Here is a 22668-nt window from a genome sequence, read left to right as displayed (position 1 = left end):
GTCACTTTGTTGCCCTGGCTAGAGTGAGTGCTGTGGCATCAGCCTCGCTCACAGCAACCTCAAACTCCTGGGCTTAAGCGATCCTACTGCCTCAGCCTCCCGAGTAGCTGGGACTACAGGCATGCGCCACCATGCCCGGCTAATTTTTATATTTTTAGTTGGCCAGATAATTTCTTTCTATTTTTAGTAGAGACGGGGTCTCGCTCTTGCTCAGGCTGGTCTCGAACTCCTGACCTCGAGCGATCCACCCGCCTCGGCCTCCCAGAGTGCTAGGATTACAGGCGTGAGCCACCGGCGCCCGGCCCAATTTATATAATTTTTAAGAAGGAAAAAAATACTACTTAAACTGTGACATGCCATCATGTACTGATTGCAGAGATGATAAAATACAAACAAGTAATGCACACATAATCAATTATGGTAATAGACAATTGAGAAATGCATTTCAAACAAGAATTAAAAAAAAATTGATAAAATTAGAACATCATGAGCTCACTTTCCCTAACATAGACTAAAAAGACTTTGTAAATTGCCCTCAAAGTATGGGGGGGGGGGAAAGTATAAAAATAAAAAAAAAGATTGTGTTATCTCTAGATACACAAGTGATGGCTCATAAGACAATCAAATCTGAACTTTTAGTTGCCTGAGTTTGGCTCACTATTCCAATGTAAGGTGGCTGGAAGAAAATTTTGGAACAGGACAAAAAGATAAGGGCCTAAAAAATCTTTCAGAAAGTGAGGATGGTTTCAGAAAAAAACATGAGGGACTATGTAAAGATGGTTTCCATTCTTAATGACAAACGGACTGAAAGATAATTGTAATCAATTTTTTCAACCCACCTGTTGGCCATAGTTTGATCAACATGATCTGAGTTGTAAAACCTTTTGGTATAAAGTTGGTCATAATAACCTTTAAGTATCTGTATAACCTGTATTGATATCTTCCTTTCTTCTTTCTACAATGTTGGTAACTTATATTTAGTCTATTTACTTTTGATACAATTATTGATATAGCTGGAGTTCAGTCTACCACTTGTAGTTTATTTTTAATAATCTCATTTGTTTTTTTACTTCTCCTTTTTGCCTAACAAGTTTAATTAGGTATTTTTATTATTCCACATTTCTCCACTATTAGCATCTGAGTTGTGCATTCTTCTATTATGCTATTAGTGTCTACCCTAAAGATTAAGACATGCACCTTAACTTATTAAAATCACCCTTAAGTTAGAAATTTCACCACTTTCAAAATAATGCAAGAACTGTACAACAGCTTAATTCCATTTGCTCCCCTCCCACTTCTCATGCAAGTATTTTATATATTTTTGCTTCTACATATGTTTTAACTATCACAAGATGTTATCATTATTACCTCTTTCCAGTATTTATTCTTTCTTCAAGTTTAGTGCTTCCAATTGGACACACTTTTTTCAACATGAAGAATTCCTATTAGTATTTTTTGTAGTGCAAGTCTGCTGGTGATGAATTCTTAGTTGTTTTATCTATCTATCTACCTATTTTATCTGTGCATTCATTTATTTTCCTAAAGATATTCTTGCTGGGCAATATTTATGCTATTTATTAAGCATAAAATTATAGGTTGGAAGTTTTCATTTCTTCCTTTCAGCATTCTTTCTTTTGTTCATTCTACTGACTTTTGGGGTTGCATAATTTTTTGAAATTTTAGCCAAAATCCTTGCCTTGCTTCCCCGAATATCTGTTTTTTTCCCCCAAAGACTCTTTTAATAAATATTTTTTCTTTAGTTTTCTGTACTTTGATTGTGATATTGCTAGATTTTTTTCTCTTCATATACTGTTGGGATGTAAAGATTTTTGGATTTATAATTTGATGTCTTTTATAACTTTTGGAAAATTCTAAGCTTGTGTCTCAGTATTCAGGTATTGCTTCTGTCGTTTCCTCTCCTTCTGAGACTCCAAATCATATGTTTAGTGGACCTTTTCATCACATTCCACATGTTTCCTATGTTCTCCTCCAATATCTCTCTTTCTTTTCTCTCTGGGCATAGATTCACATTCTTTCTACTGACCAGCTCACTAATTCTTGGTTTTGCTGTTTTTGATATGCCACTGAAACCACCTATTAATTTTTTTGATACTCTTTTAGTTTTAGAATTGTCATTTAATTGTTAAAATTGATGCCAGGTCTCTGCTAAACACACCTGCTCTCCTTTGGTTTCTTGAACATATTAATCAAGTCTCTATTTGCTAACTCTTTTCTTAGTGTTTAGTCAGGTAGTCCTTTTTTTCCTTTTTAAGTTTGACTCGTAAATTTTAATTAGATGTTTAATATTGTGGATGAAAACCTGTAGAGGCTTTGGATGATGTTATTTTCCTCCAAAAAGGGGCAAAATTTTCTTTCGATTGACAGAAAGATTTCATCTTTTTCCTGTACAGAGTTGGGTTTAAAGCTTTGCCAATAGTCATAGAGGGTAATGGCTACTTGTAGAGTTTCGTCCTTCTGAGGCATGTGCAAGAAATCAAAGGTGTTTATCAGGCTCCTCTAACTTTGGAAACTTGAAGTCAAATTCATCTCCCCAGCACTGGGCAGCTGCTAGAAGCTGCGCTCGGCTTGTTAGCCTTTCAGCTGCTGCTTTTTGTTTGCTGTCTTGGAATCTTCCTGTGCATGCACAGCTCACTTGTCAACAAATTAGGAAAATCTGTAGCAAATTTTGAGGCTTCCACCCATCATTTTCTGCTTCTCTGTCAGTTTCTGAACTATGACATCTATTTTTTCAGTCTAGTAAGACCACTGTTCTCTACTTAGGCTCTGTATCCTATGTCACCAATTTGGAAAGTACCTTCAGAGGAAACCGGGGTAAATTTATCTCTTACTTTGTGTTCTTCCCCTCTTTCAAAGATTGAAGCTCCTCAAATTTCTGCCTGCTCTGTTGCTCCCAAACGCCTTCCAATGGTTTTGCTGTTCATTATTTGTTCTTGTTTACCTTTTATAGATTTATATGTGGGAAAGTTAGTGTGATACAAGCTATATTGTCATGCCTGGAACTATGACCATGTCATATTATTGCTTATTTTTGAATAAAGGTAGAATTACACAGACCAGTTATGTTGTTATCAAAATCTTCATAGGCTTAGTAAGGAAGATTATGTTAAAATTGTGCCATAGCAGTTTATTTCTTTGTGAATTATACTGAATAGCTTTTGCCACACTGATTCCTGTATGCAGTCCCCTAATACTCTGCATCTCCTGTAGAATGGCAGAACTGTGATGCTCCTCCTCTGTGCTGATGTCATGTGCTACTCTAGGGTATAAAATATTGTCTCAAGGTGCTCCAGGGCTAAACATTTCCCTTGTCCTCACAGAGTCTAGATCGGAATTTTGGTTAGGCTTTTTAAGGTTATGCCATTTATTTTAGAGAACTCTACATTCTATTCAATAGCTGAAGAAAGCAGAATCTACTCTTGGTATTTCCCCTCATTTTGGTCCAGATTTCACTGAATTTGAAAGCTGTTTTCTACAGTTTATAATTTAGGGATGTGGTTGTCTCCTAGTTTCATGTCAGAAGAAGTTTTTAGTCTTTTCTTATAAAATTAGAAAGGAGTAAAATAATCTGTTCTCTGTAATCTTAAAGCTGTGATCATCAGGTCTATTTGAGAAATAAAATCAATAGGACTTGATAACTCGGTTGAACACACATTCTCAATGGGAGCGATACTGCCCCTAGAGGGGGATAACTGATTCTTGGTGAATGTAGAGGGAACCATAAAATCTTAAATAATACCATGGTTAATGGTCCTCCACAGAGTCACAGTATACATAAACAGTTATAGTGTATCTGTGGAATTAAAATTTCATGTGGGGAGGGCGATTAGGAAAAGAATATCTAAAAGAACATATGGGGGTAAAAATGAAAAATAAGATTGAGAAACACTGCACTAGAAGAGGGACTGGGGAGAGTTAAAAATTAGGGTTGCTTCCAGTTTTTTAATTTGGGAACTGGGTGCATAATAGTGTGAAAAATATAATTATTCTGTTCAAAACTAAACAAACCAATTATGTTTTTATATTTATGCCAAGAAGTGTTGTTTCAGGTGTCTTAATGACTACAAATAGCCAGTTAAAAATATATATCCTCATGAATTTCCCATCTATTATAAATGCAATTATATATATATATATACACACACACAATTATGATCAATTTATTCAACCCACAGTTTGATCACCCTGATCTGAGTTGTAAAACCTACTGGTATAAAGCTGTTCATAATATCATTTAAATATCTGTATAGCTTGTATTGAGTTCTTCCATTTTTCATTCTACAATATGGGCACTTATATTTAGTCCATATACTTTTTTACTGCAATTGCTTTATTTTATTTTTAATTATTATAGGTACATAATAGTTGTGTATTTTTATAGAGTACAGGTGATGTTTTGATACAGGAATACAATATGAATTAATCAAATCAGAGTAATTGGGGTATCCATAACCTCAGACATTTAACATTTTTTTGTGTTACGAACATTCCAAGTCTACTCTTTTAGTTATTTCAAAGTAAACCATAGCTTATGGTTGATTACAGTCTACTTAGTTTTGATGCAATTACACGCACATACATACTCTTCAATAAAAGCTGGTGTATAATATTCAGTGAACACCAAAATAAGGGGGCACTTCAAGGTCTGTGCTTTCTTTGTTCATTATGCTGCATATGTACTATGCATTCGATTAGCAAATATTAATTAATCCACATTTGGTTATCATGGCTATGCTTTAAGACAGCCTATTTGAAATCAAGGTAATCATACATTAAAATGAGTAAAGAAACATAGCTTTAAAGGATGACTTTCTAAATAAATAAAAAAGGTAAAGCGAAAAACACTTTAAATTTGACATATATCAAGAGTAATATAAAGTCTGTTAACCATACAAACTGAAGCAACGAACTTGGAAATAAAATATATTCCTCTGGGCAATCTCTATTATGCTTTGTAAAGCTAAAAAGCAATAACAAGTATTTCATCTACTTCATATACTAAGTGTATAATTAATAAACAAAATATATAGCAGAAAAACAGACCAACTAAGACCAAAATAGAACAGTGTGCGACTTTTCTTTTTCTTTGAAATTGCAGTTTTTTCTTAGTATACTATCCTGAAGATTCACTACGTATTTCATAATCCTTCACCAAAATTATGGCACTACCTTAATTCAAAAATATTTAATTACTAGAGAATTAGAACAAGATCTCATATTTAATTTTTCCTTGGAAATCATAGCAGTGGGATTTATTGTGCCACATATTTTGATTTACATTATGTTTTTTAAAGCAGCAGTACCCCTCTTACTTTAAAATAAACTATTTCATAGACCCTCAATACAAAAAACAAACACTAGTAGAACTGTTTTAGTTGAAGCTGCTGGTGTACTGCAATCTAAGTATTTGCCTCATCCTTTAGTTTTTTTCATGTTCCACGGACAGTTTTTTTCCTACTCCAAGGACAGCTTTTTTCCCAGCTATGATGCAACTCCTGGACACAACAAGGTTCATTATAACACAAGCACTCCATAGGCACAACTTTGAAAACTGAACTCTAAAAACTCTAATAAAACTGAACTCCTCAAGAGTCAAAGACAATACTTAAATTGATCCAACGCACCATGCAGCAAAGTAAAAGTAAATATTAATAATCAAAATCCAAATTCTGAAAGCTGTTGTGCCACATTATATGGTAGCTATCAGGCCCGTAAGATTTTTAAAGATAACTTCTAAAAGTATAAAGTAACTCATCTAATACTTCATACCATTTATGCAGAAACTGAGTTATAATTATATAGCATAATGCTATACTTCCAAAGCATTCTAATATACACTATTGTATTTTATTCTCACACAGTCCTGTGATGTAGGAGTGGCAGGTATAGTTCTCATTTGTCAGTTATACACATATTATTATTACATATATATTAAAATCTGCTTAGAGCCACAGAGCTAGGGATCATGTTTTTTTTTTTTTTTTTTTTTTTTTTTTTTTTGCACCAGATAGTTAGTATTTAGTACCTGCACATAAGCGAGACCCAGTAAATGACTGGTGAATGAGTAAATGAATGAACATGTGACTAAACAGAAAAATAAATCTATAGAAGTTGTACACTTGCTGAAGCTCTCAATATTGGCTAGTAACAGTATCAAGCCATAGCTGACTAAACCAAAGACTGGCATCTGAGTCCAAAGCAGTCTCTAAGGGCAGGCTGGCAGCCCTCAAACTCTTTTTTTTTTTTTTTGTTGAGACAGAGTCTCACTTTGTTGCCCAGGCTAGAGTGAGTGCCGTGGCGTCAGCTTAGCTCACAGCAACCTCAAACTCCTGGGCTTAAGCGATCCTACTGCCTCAGCCTCCCGAGTAGCTGGGACTACAGGCATGCGCCACTATGCCCGGCTAATTTTTTCTATATAGATTTTTAGGTGTCCATATAATGTCTTTCTATTTTTAGTAGAGACGGGGTCTCGCTCAGGCTGGTCTCGAACTCCTGACCTTGAGCAATCCACCCGCCTCGGCCTCCCAGAGTGCTAGGATTACAGGCGTGAGCCACCGCGCCCGGCCAACCCTCAAACTCTTGATCACAGGATGCTCTCTATTCAATGATCACTAACTGCTCCCTTAATCTCATGACCACTCCATTCTTCCCCCTGATATTCCAATATCCTCTGAGTCCCAGAATCTCTTCCTCAGGTTGAGCTGTATCTGCCTTTATTTACCCTCACATTAGTTCTCCATTTCCCAGCTTCCATTTTACCTCATGACTCAAATGGTCCTGTCTCTGTTACAGCTCTCTTCCTTCCTGAGAGTTTTCCAGTCCTCAGCTCCCTTCACCTTCTCCCTCTCTGTCCCTGATTATTATGTTCTCAAGTACTTTAGATCTTACTTCTGGTTCAAGATCTAACTCTTTGCTCTGTCCTGAAATTTTACCTCTAACTTGGCATAAAGTCTCTAAGGTCGTGATTCTTTTTACTTTTCACACCTACAAATTTTTCCTCATTTATTAATTTCTTTTAAAATATTATCCTTTAAAAGTGATTAACTTTTTTAAAAATCAGGAAAATAGTAACACATCAAATATGAACGTTTATTTCTGGAAATGTGGTCGATGATATATTCTGAAAACTCCTTTCACTTTCAAATGCCTAGAGATGCTGGGAAAATTAAAATAAATACCTGTTAAAATATAACTCAAGCTCTCAAAAAAGAAAGGCACATCTCCTTAACCAAAAGACCAGAAGGGAAAAGAAAACAGGTTCGTAAGTAGATGGTGAATGTTTTGGAAGGTTTCGCAGATGAGAAATTTAGAGCCTTGGGTCCAGGCCCAGTGAGGAATTAGAAATAAAATCCCCATGAGCCAAGACTCTCAATGAATGAATACTAATTTAAAAAAGCTTGTGTTCTCATATAAGAAAAAGTAGCCTTCCAAACAAAAAAATCTCTCTTTTAGGCATAAATAAATTTACTACCTAATTATAAAAGAGTTAAATCACCAGGAAGATAAAAGAATTTTGAACTTGAGCCTGATTAAATAATCTCACCAAAGAAAAAATGGACAGAATAATAAAGAAGTTGACAAATTCTCATCATAATTAGAGGGATTTTATTTTATTTTATTTTATTTTATTTTTTTTTTTTTTTGTTGTTGAGACAGAGTCTCACTTTGTTGCCCAGGCTAGAGTGAGTGCCGTGGCGTCAGCTTAGCTCACAGCAACCTCAAACTCCTGGGCTTAAGCGATCCTACTGCCTCAGCCTCCCGAGTAGCTGGGACTACAGGCATGCGCCACTATGCCCGGCTAATTTTTTCTATATAGATTTTTAGGTGTCCATATAGTGTCTTTCTATTTTTTTAGTAGAGACGGGGTCTCGCTCAGGCTGGTCTCGAACTCCTGACCTTGAGCAATCCACCCGCCTCGGCCTCCCAGAGTGCTAGGATTACAGGCGTGAGCCACCGCGCCCGGCCAATTAGAGGGATTTTAACTGAGCATTCTGAGTAATAATGAACTGACAGGTAAAATATTAGTAACGTAACAGAAGTTTTGAATAGTGTGGATAATAAACTTCAAGTATTGGATATGTAGATAACTCTAACTTAACATTTAGAGATACACATTCTTGTCAAATCACATGTGTAATATTTACAAAATGACCAACAAGTACATCATAAATCAAACTTCAAAAACATTCAGATAATCAGTACCAAAAAGCCATACTCTGACCACATTGCCATTAAGGCAATTAAGTTAAAAATACATAAAAAATTATAAAAAATACTTCAGACATTTGTAAATTTAAAAATTACTTCTAAGTAATTAGTGAATGAAGGAAGTAAAAATGTGATGAAATTTAAACATACTTAAAATTAAACAAAAATGAACATATTAAAACCAAAATTGGTGGGATAAAGTAGTATTTACAGAAAAATGTGAGACTTAAATAATAATATGGTATTAGAAAAATAGAAAAACTACTCTTATTTCTATGAAAGAGCAATATGCAGAAAATATAAAGAAAAAAGATACTGCTGTCCATGACAGTATCAAAAATATATGGTATGTATGACCATATCTACAACAGCTATGCATAAACTGTATAGAGAAAATTTTAAAACTTCACTGAAATATATGAAAAAATATCATTTGAGTCATACAATATCGGAAGGCTCAATTTTCTAAAGAGGCTGATTCCCCCTAAATCAATTTATACATTTAATATAGTTACAAATCAAGCATTTATTCTGGAGAACTTAATACCCTTATTCTAAAATTAATATGTAAGAACAAAGGACAAAAATGGCATGATACTCCTGATAAAGAATAAAGATGAGATGGGGAAACTTGTACTACTATGGTATGTATTATGAGTTATCTCAATATGCTGTATTAATTATGATACAGTGGTATGGGTATAGGAATAGACATTAGATCGTGAAATGTAGACTAGAACAGGCTTAGAATTTGTAAAGTCTTGACAAAGGACAGAGCTAGCATTCACATCAGTGGGAGATTGGGGCTGAAATATGGAGAAGAGATTGGGTCAGGAGGTCAAAGGGATTCAGCTATAATGGTAATATTTGACTTTTTAAACTTGTTGGTAGGTACATGAGCATTTATTATTATTTATATCCTTTGTGTGATCTACATATTGTGCTATAATTACAATAGAAAGTTTAGGTTAGATGGAGGAAAGTGTTTTGGAGCTAGGCTGGCAGGCTCTCAATTATGGCTCTGCCACTTAGTGGCCATGTGAATTCAATAAAGGTTGCTTCACCTTTCTCTTTTTTTGTAAAATGAGACTGCTAACAATTACATGATAGGGATGTTTAGCGATAACAATATGGCATGTAAGCCACCTATCAGAATACCTGGCACACATAAAAGATACTTAATAAATCACAATATTTGTAATATATTTAAAAATATAATAGCATAGGTGTTACAGAGTTATAGCAAAATTTGTGAAAGTGACACATGAAATAGGTGACGTTTAGGAAGCATTGGTTCAGAGTGAAAGGGTATTGTATCCATTCCAAATAATAGTTTAATTGTTGCAGAAGTAGAGAATTTGCCCAAACAATAGGTATTTAATGTTAAAAGCCAGAATTAATGCCTGGGGGCCATTAAAACAATTAGTTACCAATCCACATAATACTGACTGCTATGTTTATAATCAGTAGTTGGTTCTCTACTATGCAAATATAAACATATAATGACACATTTATAGCACATGAGGATTTCTCAAGGCCACCTATTTGACCCTTTGCCTTTGATGTGTTGCAATTACCACAATACCAGTTATATTAAGGATGTTTAAGGCTGTATTAGCTATTAAATGGCAAAATGACTGGTTTAAAAAAAGGACCTCAAATTGTTACCAAAAAAATATAATTCAATTCTAACAAAGGAAATAAAGGTACAGGGATTTCTACAAATAATGAAATGTTATAACGTACTTTTAAAATTCCATAAACAACAATGTATAGTTATTTTCCCCTAGAGGTAGTAGTCCCTAAGATCTAATCGCAAATGATCTTTTCCACAAATAAACCCACCTGGTAATATAACATATTCCTGGTTTGTATTAAAATTTAAAAACTTCATTATAAATGACCATTTTCATTGTCTATTATATATAAGCATGTATCTTATATGCCACTGAGCTTCCCAGAATTTAACTAAATATACGTTAGTAAATCTATAGTAAACATAGCACAAGGTAAAAACAAGGCATGTTGGAAGTGTCTCAAATTGTACCAGTGCTCCTTCACATCAAATTGCAGTCTCAAATGGTTTGCAAGGAAGAACCTAACCAGGAAAAGCTACTCACCTGTTCCAAGGTGAGTTGGCTATTATCAAAACTGTAGTGTTACTTATATTCATAGCTGAGGCAGTATTTTCATTATGTCATGAATATGACAATGGTATAATAATTTATATATGGTATGCTGATTGCTTTAGTCATATATTAGTAAGTGTGATGTAGTAATTTATAAATGTATTTTCTATAAAGGTAGAGTCTTTTTAAAGGGCACATGTCACATTCTTTGCATCTCTTTACAGCTTTAATCTATTCATGGGAAATAATTGTGGCAATTGTTCATTGACCTTAAACTATTAAAACTAAGAAGATGCTGTCAAAGAACTCTAGAAGATCACTAAAATAGATTTTTTTCTCATATAGTCAGTACTTTTCACTGTGTTCAGATTTATCTGTCCTTGTCATCTAATTTCCATGATACTTTCTTTTCTCTCTTTTTATTACTTTTGTAGATCTTAGTAAACTTTGTTTTTCCATAGTACAATATGCAGGCATGCAAAATTAGGTGTGGGTAGCTAAAATAAAAATAATACCTCTTGATTACATCTGATGTCAGTAGGCATAATAATTGGTGACCATATAAAAGTTTCATTTGTTTATTTTGAGCTATTACAATCGCAAATAATTTTTCATTTCAGTACTTTCATATGCTATCACAAAACATCCAAAGATTATTTTTAAATTTTATCTTACTGAACTGAAGAATTATTGTGAAATAAGGGGCATTTGAAATTATCCTCTGTAACATTTTTCAAACATAATTGTAATTTCAAGATTGATTTTCCAGAAGATATCAACTTACATTGTTGTTCGCAATCACAACTTAAAATAATTTAACCTATACTGTTTTAAAATCCCCAAATAAATATATGAACATTTCCTTCAGTATAAGCTTATTGATTATTATGCCTACTGACATCACATGCCAAATTTTAGTCAATGTATAGTTGCAAGGTTACTATATGCCTACAGGATAACTTCTCTTAAGAAACCACTCATATCTTTCAAATCATGAATGTGGAAAATAATAATTGATTTTAATAACAAAAAAATAACATTCTTTTTGAAGAGGATGATAGAAGAGACCAAAAACTATTTGCATCCATTTTTTCTTTAAATTTGTTTACTAAAATCTACTTAGCTATAGAAAGTCAACTTTGGTAAACCCAGGAGAACATATGTTATAAAATTAAATGCTGTTGAAAAAATGTTGGTTTTGACAAAGCTTCTAAAATTATATAATATCTGAGAGCAATTTTAGGATGACATTCACACTGCTTTAAAGCTTGATTTTGTATAAAATACCTGAAATTTGTCTGCCTGAAAAGAAACAGATATATGATAAAGAAGGAGGGAAGTTCAGAGCTATTCCATGAAAACTCAGCTCCTTTTTGGAGTGAACGTCTTCATTAGATGTAAAAATAAACATAGAGAAGTAAGAAATGTAAAATGATTTTTTCTGGCTTCTATTATATGCACATTTTATTATCAATTATGCCACATCTACTAATATGTACTGTGCATATTTTGTATTTGGATGCAAAGACATTCTTTGAGGATACTGAAGCCAATATTAAATTCAAACTCTAAGGCACATGCAGAATAAATCTGAAAAACTAAGAACCTCAAATCTTTGTCAATGTTTATTATTTTGAATACTAAGTATTGATTTTGTATTGTGAGAATCATCCCAAGTTTGTGAATATGACACAAATTTTTTGGAATAATTCTGAATGCATTACATCTACAAAAAGTTATTTACTTTAATACAAATATTATAGTGTATTTTCTTTTTCTACAATAGCTTTCGTATCTACTTAAACTTTGGAAACATAAGATATATTTTAGAACATCTTGAGTGAACTACTCAGTCAATCCAGAGAGAAAATCAGGTGAACCACTTCCAGTTGAGTAGCCTGCCCTGGGTGGCAGCATCCAGAAGGGATGCCAAGTTTCAATTCACATAGAACTGCCATGTCATCATTAGTGGCAGCCTTGAGTGGACAAGATATTTGTTGTAGAATCATCATTATCCCAAACACAAAATATTCAAGATATGGCCCATGAATCCTTAATACTCTTTGAAAATGATATTTTTTTTAGAGATTGATCATCCCTATGTATGTATATTTTTCAACCTGTACGTCTTGTGCTTAATTTTATTTGCCCCCAAATAGGCTTTTTTAAGTGAGTTTGATAGCTTTTTATCTTTTAGGCAGAAGAGTGATAATTATTTAAAAGATATTTTCCCAAAATGTACTCAGGAACTATGCAAAATATTAATAGATGTCCCTATGGAAAAAAAATTCCAGAATGAAATAAATTTTGTATATATTGAAATAAAGAGGAACAAGTTGTTCAATGAGAGAATCTCTCAAAACCTTTAACACAATAATAATGTGTACGTGAATCACTAAGAAGAAAATGTAGCAAGCAGTGTTTGGGAAACATTGGTATTTTAAACAACTACATACATGTTATATAATAAGGATAATATTTTACATAATAAAGATCAGATTATGTCATATGGTTTCTTTTTACAGTCCTTCATGAGAATACCAGGTATTTGGTTGGCTTTTACGGCATTAGACGTTGTCTTTGTGGAATGCTTTAACGTATTCCAAATCCTTTTTGGCTTCAAAAGAAAGTTCATTCAAAGCAACGCATAATAAAGCATTTCCTGTGTCATAGAGTAATTTGAGTGAAGACATCATACAGGGAACCAAAACATAAAAATAGGTTTTAAACTCTTAAATAGACTATAATCTCCTTGAGTATGTGGCCTAAGTATTATACTTTAATTTAGTTTTACAAAATAATGAAGTCTTTACACATGACAGGAACTAAAAAATGTGCTGCTTATTGTTACTTAAACATAAATATATTCTATCATCATAATTGATAAGTCTTGTTCATCTTTTAATCATGAACTTGAATAAATAGAAGTATAAAATTTATGCAGATGTTAGTCACTAAAAAAATAAAGAAATAAAAAGACAATAATATATTGAGAACAACCGTTCTTCACAGTGGTAGCTATGGAGGACAGAAGATATTTGGAGCTGAAGCGCCTCCAATCCTTGTTTCACATCAGCTAGACACAGCATTTTGATGATTTTGTACTGTTGACATTTTGGTTTTTTTTTCCCCATTTTTTTCATTTGAAATCATCCTCTCTGAGGTTATTACCATAAGATTGACGATGGAAGCCAAACATCTCTGTGATATGTATGTGTGTGTGTGTGTACATGTGTGCATGTGCATCTATGAGGCTATGTAGGGAGAATGATGTATATGAAAGTATGGCTAGCTTGTGAGTGTCAAAAGACTTGTCCCTTCTCACACCTCATTTTTTCTCTCTATTCTTCCTAATTATGCTAAAAAGATCAAATGTGTACCACATATAGAGAATCACTGACATAAAGTATGGGATTACAAGAAAAGTAGCTCTTTGTGTTAGTTTAAGGGAAAACTTATTTAGCTATTACCTTTAGTGCCTAAATTTACATAATCCATTTATATAAAACAAACTCCTTGTTTATACGGGTTTTAAACTACAAAGAAGGAAAAAAAAGCTGAAAACAGAGAAGTGCCTAGAAAAAATTGATTTATCACTAAGAAATTTATTTGTACTCTTTTTAGGTCCACCCCTCTCCCCACCATTTTCACAAATAAGAAAAGTTATATGAATCAAGGAAGCAAGGAATCCTGTCTTTTGCTTCTTTTCATGATATAGTTATAATCAGTGCTGATACGTTGAGGTAGCATTTTCCGCACAAAGTAACACTGGCTTCATTACACTGATATGCAGTTTCCTCCCATTTTCTTTGTATAAAATTATAGTCCCTGTTGTTGAGCTGCCTAAGGTTTCTCTGTTATTTCTTTTCCTCCTAAAAAATCATATAACCAAATTTTTCCTGAATATAAATTTTTGAAGAATCCTATTATCTTGAAATTTCAAGATAAAATGTAGGTCTCAAGGTACTTGGCTCTACAGTGAATATAAATAAAAATTACTTCAAGATTTATGGTTTTATGATTATCTAATAAATTGTTTTTAGTGATTAAAAAAGTGAAGGTCCTTGGTTAATGTCCTATTTATTAATTTTCTTTGTTAAACTCCATAGGTTTTAAAATACAATACCTTATTAAGAATACAATAAAAAGGAATCTATTAGAATAATTCTTACTCCTTGATCTTAAGCAGTTCAATATGACTATATATTCTTTAGTTCTTATAATTCTCTCTAAAACTTTAGAGAATTTTATATGCTGTTAAAACCACATGCTGAGAACACCAAAAGTAGAGATGTAAACATTTTCTATTAAACCTTCATCAGCTGAAAACGCTCATGTAGATTATTAGACTATGAAATTGTTAAATAACAGCAGGATGCTTCAACAAATAAGTTTGGTGTAAGGATATCCAGAAAGAAGGAATCTTCAAAATACATTTTATTATTGTATATCACCAAAATATGCGATACTATGAGACTTTTCAAAGTATTGTAAAGGTATTTGTTCCTGTTTTTAACACCTATATTTATTGGGCCTCCCATCAACCCCAAAATTCCTTCAATAAAACATTTATTTCTGAAAACTAGTTAAGAACAAATACAAAATATGCTTTGTCCATAATCAGTCTGCTTTACTTTAGATACAGCACTTGGATGTCTGAGGTCTTTTCCCTTTCAGTAAGGAATTTGCCTTGTAAGAACACAAGAGCACTATTGGTAACTTAAACCAACTTGATACAAATGTCTTTCAACTCACATGATATAAACTAGGGATGCATATTCTGTTATCACATCTACCATAACCTACCCTGAAAGCAGACTGACCATTATGGGACTAAAGAAGAGGTAGGCAAACTATACATACACGAATACAGCCATGCTCACTTATTTGCATAGCTTTCACATTACGACGACATTTTTGGGCAGTTACAATAGAGACTGTCCTGAAAAACCTGAAATATTTATTCTCTGGCCCTTTACAGAACAAGCTTTCTGATGCTGTCCGAAAGGATGCTCTGTGGATTTATTCATATTAGAAGAAACTCCTGTAAATGTGACTCTGAGCAATCTCTAAAATTATGACTATGGTTATAAGGTATATCTGACAGTAGACAGTACCAAACATTCTGCTGGTGATACTACATGGTAGTTGCTAAAATGCATAACCCACCCAGTTATTTTAATGAGATATTTCTACTACTTGACCTAAACTGTATTCTAGAAAGAATATTCAGAAAGCTAGTTGCATTTGTATACTATGGATAAAGGTCCAGTTTATATAAACAGTATTGCCAACTCACCTGATTCTACCCCTGGGACGCTCAGATTGCTCTGACATAAAGCTTGTGCTGCTGAGGCGTGAGGCACTGCTGGTTCGGGAAATGGCGGACACATCACTGACATCACTATCTGATGATTTGGCAGAGACGTTATCACAGCTTCTGTACTGATCTCTATGTATGTTATACTAAAGATTAAAAACAAGAAAGTGTGAGCTCCATTATCAGATCGTGGTAAAAAGAGACATAGATGGTGAGATTAGTGACTATTTAGCCAACACCAAATAAAGGTATACCTTTGTAAAAGTAGGTGTGGAATCTAAAGTAATCCAAACAGCAACATAATATATGATTTCCAGTATAAAAAGATTACATCCTTTGAATGGTAAGAAAAGTCTTATGAAGACTGAATTATAAATTAAACACAAAAATTAAATGCTTGTACGGAATGTTTACTGAATTATTTGTATATACTTAAAACCTCAAATTGTATTATTTATTATTTTCTAGTACATGAGCTTTAGTCTTTTTTTGCTCTTGTTTTCAATAATTGCCTGTTTTATTCACCTTCTGCTTTAGTCATGGTACAGGTTATTCTTAATATGAAAATCTGAAATCTGAAATTCTCCAAAATCCAAAACTTTTTGAGTGACAACATGATGCTCAAAATAACTGTTCACTGGAGCATTTCAGATTAGTATGCTCGGTTGGTGAGTATATAATACATATAATATAAGTATTCCAAAACATGAAAAAATCTGAAATCCAAAATACTTCTGGTTCTAAGCATTTTGGATAAGGGACATTTGACCTGAACAGTCTGCTGCCCTCTATCTATACTTGTTGATTCTTTCTAAAACTATTAAATTTACCTATGTACTTTCTTTTTTTGAATTTTTTAAATTTTTGTAGAGATGGCATCTTACTATTGCCCAGGCTGGTCTTGAACTCCTGGCCTCAAGTGAAATCTCCTGTCTCGGCCTCCCAAAGTGCTAGGATTACAGGTGTGAGCCACTGCGCCCAGCCTCAATTTACCTACATACATTCTAAGACATCATACTCTTATCTCTCAAATTCCTTCAAAAAATATAACTTTTCACAAAAACTGGCTGATATAAACTGTGTGAACTAACAGAGGCAATGACTGGACTTTACCTTTCTTTCTATTATGGTTTTAATAGCCAATTTCAGATTTTAAACTGTTTACTAATGTCAAAAGTAAAATATGGGATTCCTATTAAAATTTCAATATAAATTATATCTTGTATTTAAATGTTTCTTTAAATTTAAGTGTTGTGATTTTGTCTGTGATTTTGATTCCCTAAAATGTTAATTAAGGGTCATTAGGTAAGAGATAAAAACATGCAAATTTGTTAAAGCAGTTAATCTACTCTTCTTTCTGTTTCACTGCTTTATTGTGACAGACTACACAATGAATAGCTTATGTATTATACTTTTGAATATATTTGTTATAATTATAATAGTTTATATAATTATATATAATTTTAAGATATCTAAGTGGCTCTCTTAGGTACTGAAAGGTACAATATTATAACTTCTTATATAGAATAAAAAAGCACATAACTAAACACTTGGGTATTTAAATTTCTTATCAAGCAATGTAATTTATGAGTAATCAAGGTGTGAAAATGTCCAGTGTTTATTAAACCTGTAGAAAAAGTCATCCATCCTCTGATGCTCCACATTAGAGTTGCTTTAATAAATCCAAACTGTCTTGCATTTTAATATCAAATTTTTAATACTGAATCATGATGCTAAAATCTGGATATGTACCAAAAAAGTATAAAACAAGTTTTTTTGAGACAGGGTCTTGCTTTGTTGCCCAGGCTAGAGTGCAGTGGCATCATCATAGCTCACTGCAGCCTCAAACTCCTGGGCTCAAGCGATCGTCCTGCCTTAGCTTCTCCAGGAGCTGGGACTACAGGTACACACCACCATGCCCGACTAACTTTTTAGATTTGTTTTACTTTTGTAGAGATAGGGTTTCTCTATGTTGCCCAGGCTAATCTTGAATTCCTGGCCTCAAGCAATCTGCTCCGCTTGGCCTTCCAAAATGCTTGGATTACAGGCATGAGCCACCACGCCTGGCCAGACAATAATATTTTTTAAATAATCCAACAGAAAGGTCTCACATTTATTTATAATAGTAATCCCTTATATGAGAGTAAGTTTAGGCCTAAAACACTTAAATGTTAATTTTAATTCTTCCTCTCTCATGTGTATGTGTTGGTGAAATAATTTCACATTAAGCATGAAATCAATTCTCAATACATAGAATATCTATAAAGTTATTTTTCCAAAGGATTTTTTCATGATCATGTGATTTATCTTTGAAAGCTACAAGCTAATTTTTAATCCAAAGGAAATTCAGATATGTTATTATATCCAGAACTGGGCTATTTATACAACTTCATGTTTGATCTAAAATTAATATGATTTAATACAATGTGGAACAATGTGACAGTATGGTCTACCAGCAAATTCTGTCAAATCTAAAATCATAATCCTGACTGACATGATTTATTTCAATCAGAACTGTTTTTAATTTACAAAGTAGATATGGTAAAAGCTTAATATGGTCATAGAGTGGGACTTGAATTAAACATTGTTGCTTCGGTACAAACACAACTCCTATACTACTAATTTTTTGAAACTGTTGCACTAAAAGAGATATATGATGTAGTTATTACACATAATATATATATACATATATATACAACTTGGTTCATGAGAGAATATCAAATAACTGAGATCTGATACCTAAAAATTTATCTAGCTATAGGAGATTTTTTTAGCATTGTGTTGATACTCAGAATAAATGCTCCCCTTATTTAGTAATTGTCAACACTAATCAGTGTAGACTAAAGCATAAAAATATGTGAATGTACATAAAATATTTCCTCAACTAAAGAAATCTTCCTTTTCTTAAGCCATATCTTCCTCAACCTTTTTTGTATATAGGACTTTGCCATTCCAGCAAATACATATAATGAGGGATTTAAAAATTTTGTATGTCATAATAAATTTTTCTATAGTGAGATAAAGAACAATCTGTCACTCTGACATGATCACAGTTTTCTCTGTACTGGTTATTTGAAGTAAATGAAATATTTTTATATTTGCTTTTTATTATTATATTTACCTTTTTCAAAAATATGTTAAAATTTTAACCACTTTGACTTTTCATTAAGCATAATCTGTTAAATTTCCTATTTAACAATTTAATATTCTAATGGAAATACTTTAACTATATTTTGAGAAACATACTATCCTCAGGAGGAATTTATACTGATTATACAGCAGAGAAATAAGTCACTAATGTGAGAGGAGGCTCTAATAATAGGGCTGCTATTTTTACAACTAAGTAATAATAAACATCGCAGCTACCTACAAAACCCATTACATCAATCTTTGTTGCTATTCCTGGGTTACGGAAACATAAGCACTCTTTAAAATGTGAGTGCCTAAATGCGAATTCACCCTCCAATTATGAATTTCACTTTATCATCAAGGCATGTGACTGTATAACCTCAATGAAAAAATAGCACAGTGACACATTTCAAAGATACCAAAGCAGTTTTATGTTGTTTTTCAAAAGCAAAGTTGATACTCAGGATGGATGTTAGGGTCATTTGATCTTTTAAAAGAGGTACCAAATTTCAAAAAACATCTTAGGAATTACATTCATCCGACAATATTTTGCCCTGAAAAAAATCTAGTTCTATTGGTGGTTGGTTAAAAGTATTTTGAGAATGACTAAATAATGTCTAACTTGGCAGAATTTTCAACTAAGGTATATTGCTTCATCCAAAATGGATTGAGACACTAGAAAAGAGTCAGTAAAAGAATAAAGTTCAAAATTTAATCTATATCAAATTTATGACAGTACTCTCTTAATTATAGCAAATAAAAATAGATCTTTGTAAAATAAATTATAAGATTCTTGGTATAAACAGGTAAACAAAAAAAAAGATAATTTCTCCAGTATTGAGAGAGATTTGAATTAACTAAAATTGCTACTGAAAACTATTAAAAATTCTATTCTAAGAATTAGTTCATAATATAAATATTAGAGCTGTGGGGAGTATTTGTTTTTACTTCCGTGGTCCCCAACCTATGGTGAGTTGTGTAATTATTTCATTATATATTATAATGTAATAATAGTAGAAATAAAATGCACAATAAATGTAATGAGCTTGAATCATCCCAAAACCATCCTCCCCTCCCCAGTCCATGGGAAAATTGTCTTTCATGGAGATGATCCCTGGTGCCAAAAAGGTTGGGGACCACTGTTACTTAATATACAAAAATAGGCTAATAATTTGCTATTTTATCTTGCATATTTTCCTATCCTATATTCTTAAAAGTTTTTCAAGTACTGTATCTTTGATCTCACATTTATTTATAAGTTATAATTTTAAGTAATATAGCAGTATCAATTTATGCAGTAAGAGCAATAGTAATATATTTGAATGTAAGGGGCTTTTAAAATATTCAAATGCAATGAGACAAAGGGTGCCTGTGCAAAGGAAGGAGTAAAGATAGAATATGCTAATTTAATTGTATGTAAATAAAAGCCATATGAGAACCTTTGAATCAAGCTTGAGTAATGTGCACATTTCAGCGATGTAAGAAGCAGAAGAAAGTGGTACCTAAGGTCTGAATCAGGTGTTCTAGGCTTCATCATCCCACAGTGATGCTCTGCTAATTTTAATACAATATTTAATAAGTGACCTTCTTTCTTATGGGCCTCAGTTTTCATAATTTTGGTAGCTAAGTGAGCTTAAGTAGATGATTATTTTGAGGTTGTTTTCAAGTTCTAGATGTTATGAGCCAGGGAATTTGGAATTTGCCAAACCTACTTTTGGTTTATTGTAAGTATTAATGGTGGTTTAGACTTCTGAGCACTTCATTTTGTAGATTTTTGATCCACTGATTAATGATTAGAGTCCTAGTTCAGAATGATCCAGAAAGGCTTTTCAGTATTTTTCCCTGATTCTTTACTTACCTCTTTCTTGCTTCCTATACTGGCCCTACCTCCCTTTGCTGTTCTATATGACCTCACCCTTTGACATAATGCTAAGAAATCAATAAAACAATTCCAGCCCTAATGAAGTATTTCCATTTGAAAGAAGCTTTCAAATAATTGCATCCAACTGTGGAGAAAAAAGAAAACCCTCAATAATTATCCTGCCTTCTAATTCTTACTGCATTTGTAGTGAAAGAAAACAAAAAATGATAATGACATCCATGAAGAAGACAGACAAGTAAGCTGATTAGGTGACAATACCATAAAGAATAAGCTGCAGAGAAGCTATACCCGTACAGAGCTGGAATCGGAAGCTCTATGGGACATCAAGATATTTTGCTTAGCGACTTTTGTTTCTTTGCTTTACTGATTTTACTTTTTAAAAAATTGCTTCAGACTCTTAGGGAGTTCAACATCACTGAATCACAGTGACTCTCTGCATGTCTCAGTTGGAAATCCTTCTGCAGCTGCCCTGATGTGCATAGTGACAGACTGTATCCAACACACATGACTCCAGGGTAGTCTGGGTGATAAATTATATTTTGTAGATATTTCTATTTTTTTGTATTAGTCACTGAATAGCTGGCTATATAACGAACCACCTGCGTTATTTAAAATAAGTAGGTTTTTCTAGATCCATATTTTAAGCTAACAATATTGATTTAGTGTAGTTTTATTTTCTTTTGATTTCTAATACTTACAAAACAGCTTCTTGATATCAAATTATAACAAAGATTGACCTATAATGGCTTCTGCTACTTTTGTAGTACTCTTTTAAAAATATTTTTAAATGAACCAGATAATATATGTAAAATTAGTTCGTAAGGTATAAAATTCTATGATAGTTTAATTAAAATTATTAGATATTAGTTAGAAGTTTATAAACTCTTCAGGGTTTCTTTAGAAAAAATATTAAAATATAAATTGGCACTTGAAACTATGTAAATTTTCAGTTTTTAAAAGTTTGAAATTAGTTACTTAGTAAAGACAGATAAATAAGAAATCTCACATCACATAATTTTTGTCATTCACTAACAAAACTCAATAGTCAATATCAACCTAAATAGTATTTAAGAGTATAAGTATGTATCTTAATATTTTAAAAGTGATATTTAAATAATATTCAAGAAACACAATGTCTTCATATATCTGGATTATCAATTGATTTAATATCACATATTTACATATTTTATTTTTAGAAAAAATATTAAATCCATGGTAATAAATAATATGTCAATAAAGTTATATCTTATGAAAATATCAGGAGAAGAGAGTTTTTTCAGGCTTTGGTAGAAATTATAATGCAAGACTATCATTTAATAACTTCTCTTACATAACTTGGTGCTGGCTAATGCTGCCTGGTACATACACTATAAGTTTTTAAAAGGGAAACTATTGGTTGGATACTACTAATTTTACCTTGGAATATTGCTCGCGATCAAGTTCTTGACTAGAACCAGACCCTGTTGTCTGCTTAAATCGATGCACTTTCATTTTCATCTGTCTTGTTCGCTCCTCCACTACTAAGCTTGCTGCAAAAACACACAATGGAAGCCTATTAAAACACATGAAGCATCTTTTAGGAACTGAATGGTTTAAGATTTCAATGCTTTTTGAAATGACTTCAATTAAATGAAATTTATAAATAACACATGATTAATAAATTAAACAAAATGCAGAATATACAATACTAACAACTATTAATCTAAAGATGAACATGATTCAAATTACACAGAATGGGGAACACGAATGTTAGTAACAAAAGATAAGTACCCTATTTCTTCACGTGATACAAAATATTTTCAATTCCCTTCGTAAATGATTACATAAAACCAAGTTTAACTGTGTATATATGTTTTCAATTTAATCAACTGTTGCATGTACATATATAGAGAAAACAAATATGCGTACTTAACACATCACACATATATGCACATGTTTACATGCATGCACACGCCCACTTAACATCTCAGCTAAACAGTAGT

General features: G+C 32.6%; 1 protein-coding gene across 50 annotated transcripts in view; it reads right to left on the bottom strand.

Moving 5' to 3' along the window:
• The window catches only part of RIMS1 (regulating synaptic membrane exocytosis 1), a 467111-nt gene that overhangs the window by 71378 nt on the left and 373065 nt on the right, over window positions 1-22668 (bottom strand). For all 50 annotated transcript variants that reach the window (XM_069488784.1, XM_069488776.1, XM_069488766.1 and 47 more), the window contains 2 exons: window positions 22103-22215; window positions 15655-15821 (listed from right to left, as the gene is read on the bottom strand). In XM_069488784.1, the coding sequence (XP_069344885.1) occupies window positions 15655-15821; window positions 22103-22215 (280 nt within the window). The remainder of the gene's footprint in view (window positions 1-15654; window positions 15822-22102; window positions 22216-22668) is intronic.

The sequence above is a fragment of the Eulemur rufifrons genome, chromosome 15 (assembly GCF_041146395.1).
Source record: "Eulemur rufifrons isolate Redbay chromosome 15, OSU_ERuf_1, whole genome shotgun sequence".
NCBI classification, from domain to species: domain Eukaryota; kingdom Metazoa; phylum Chordata; class Mammalia; order Primates; family Lemuridae; genus Eulemur; species Eulemur rufifrons.
Note: the sequence above shows the minus strand (reverse complement) of the source record. Positions and strands in the feature narration are given on the sequence as shown.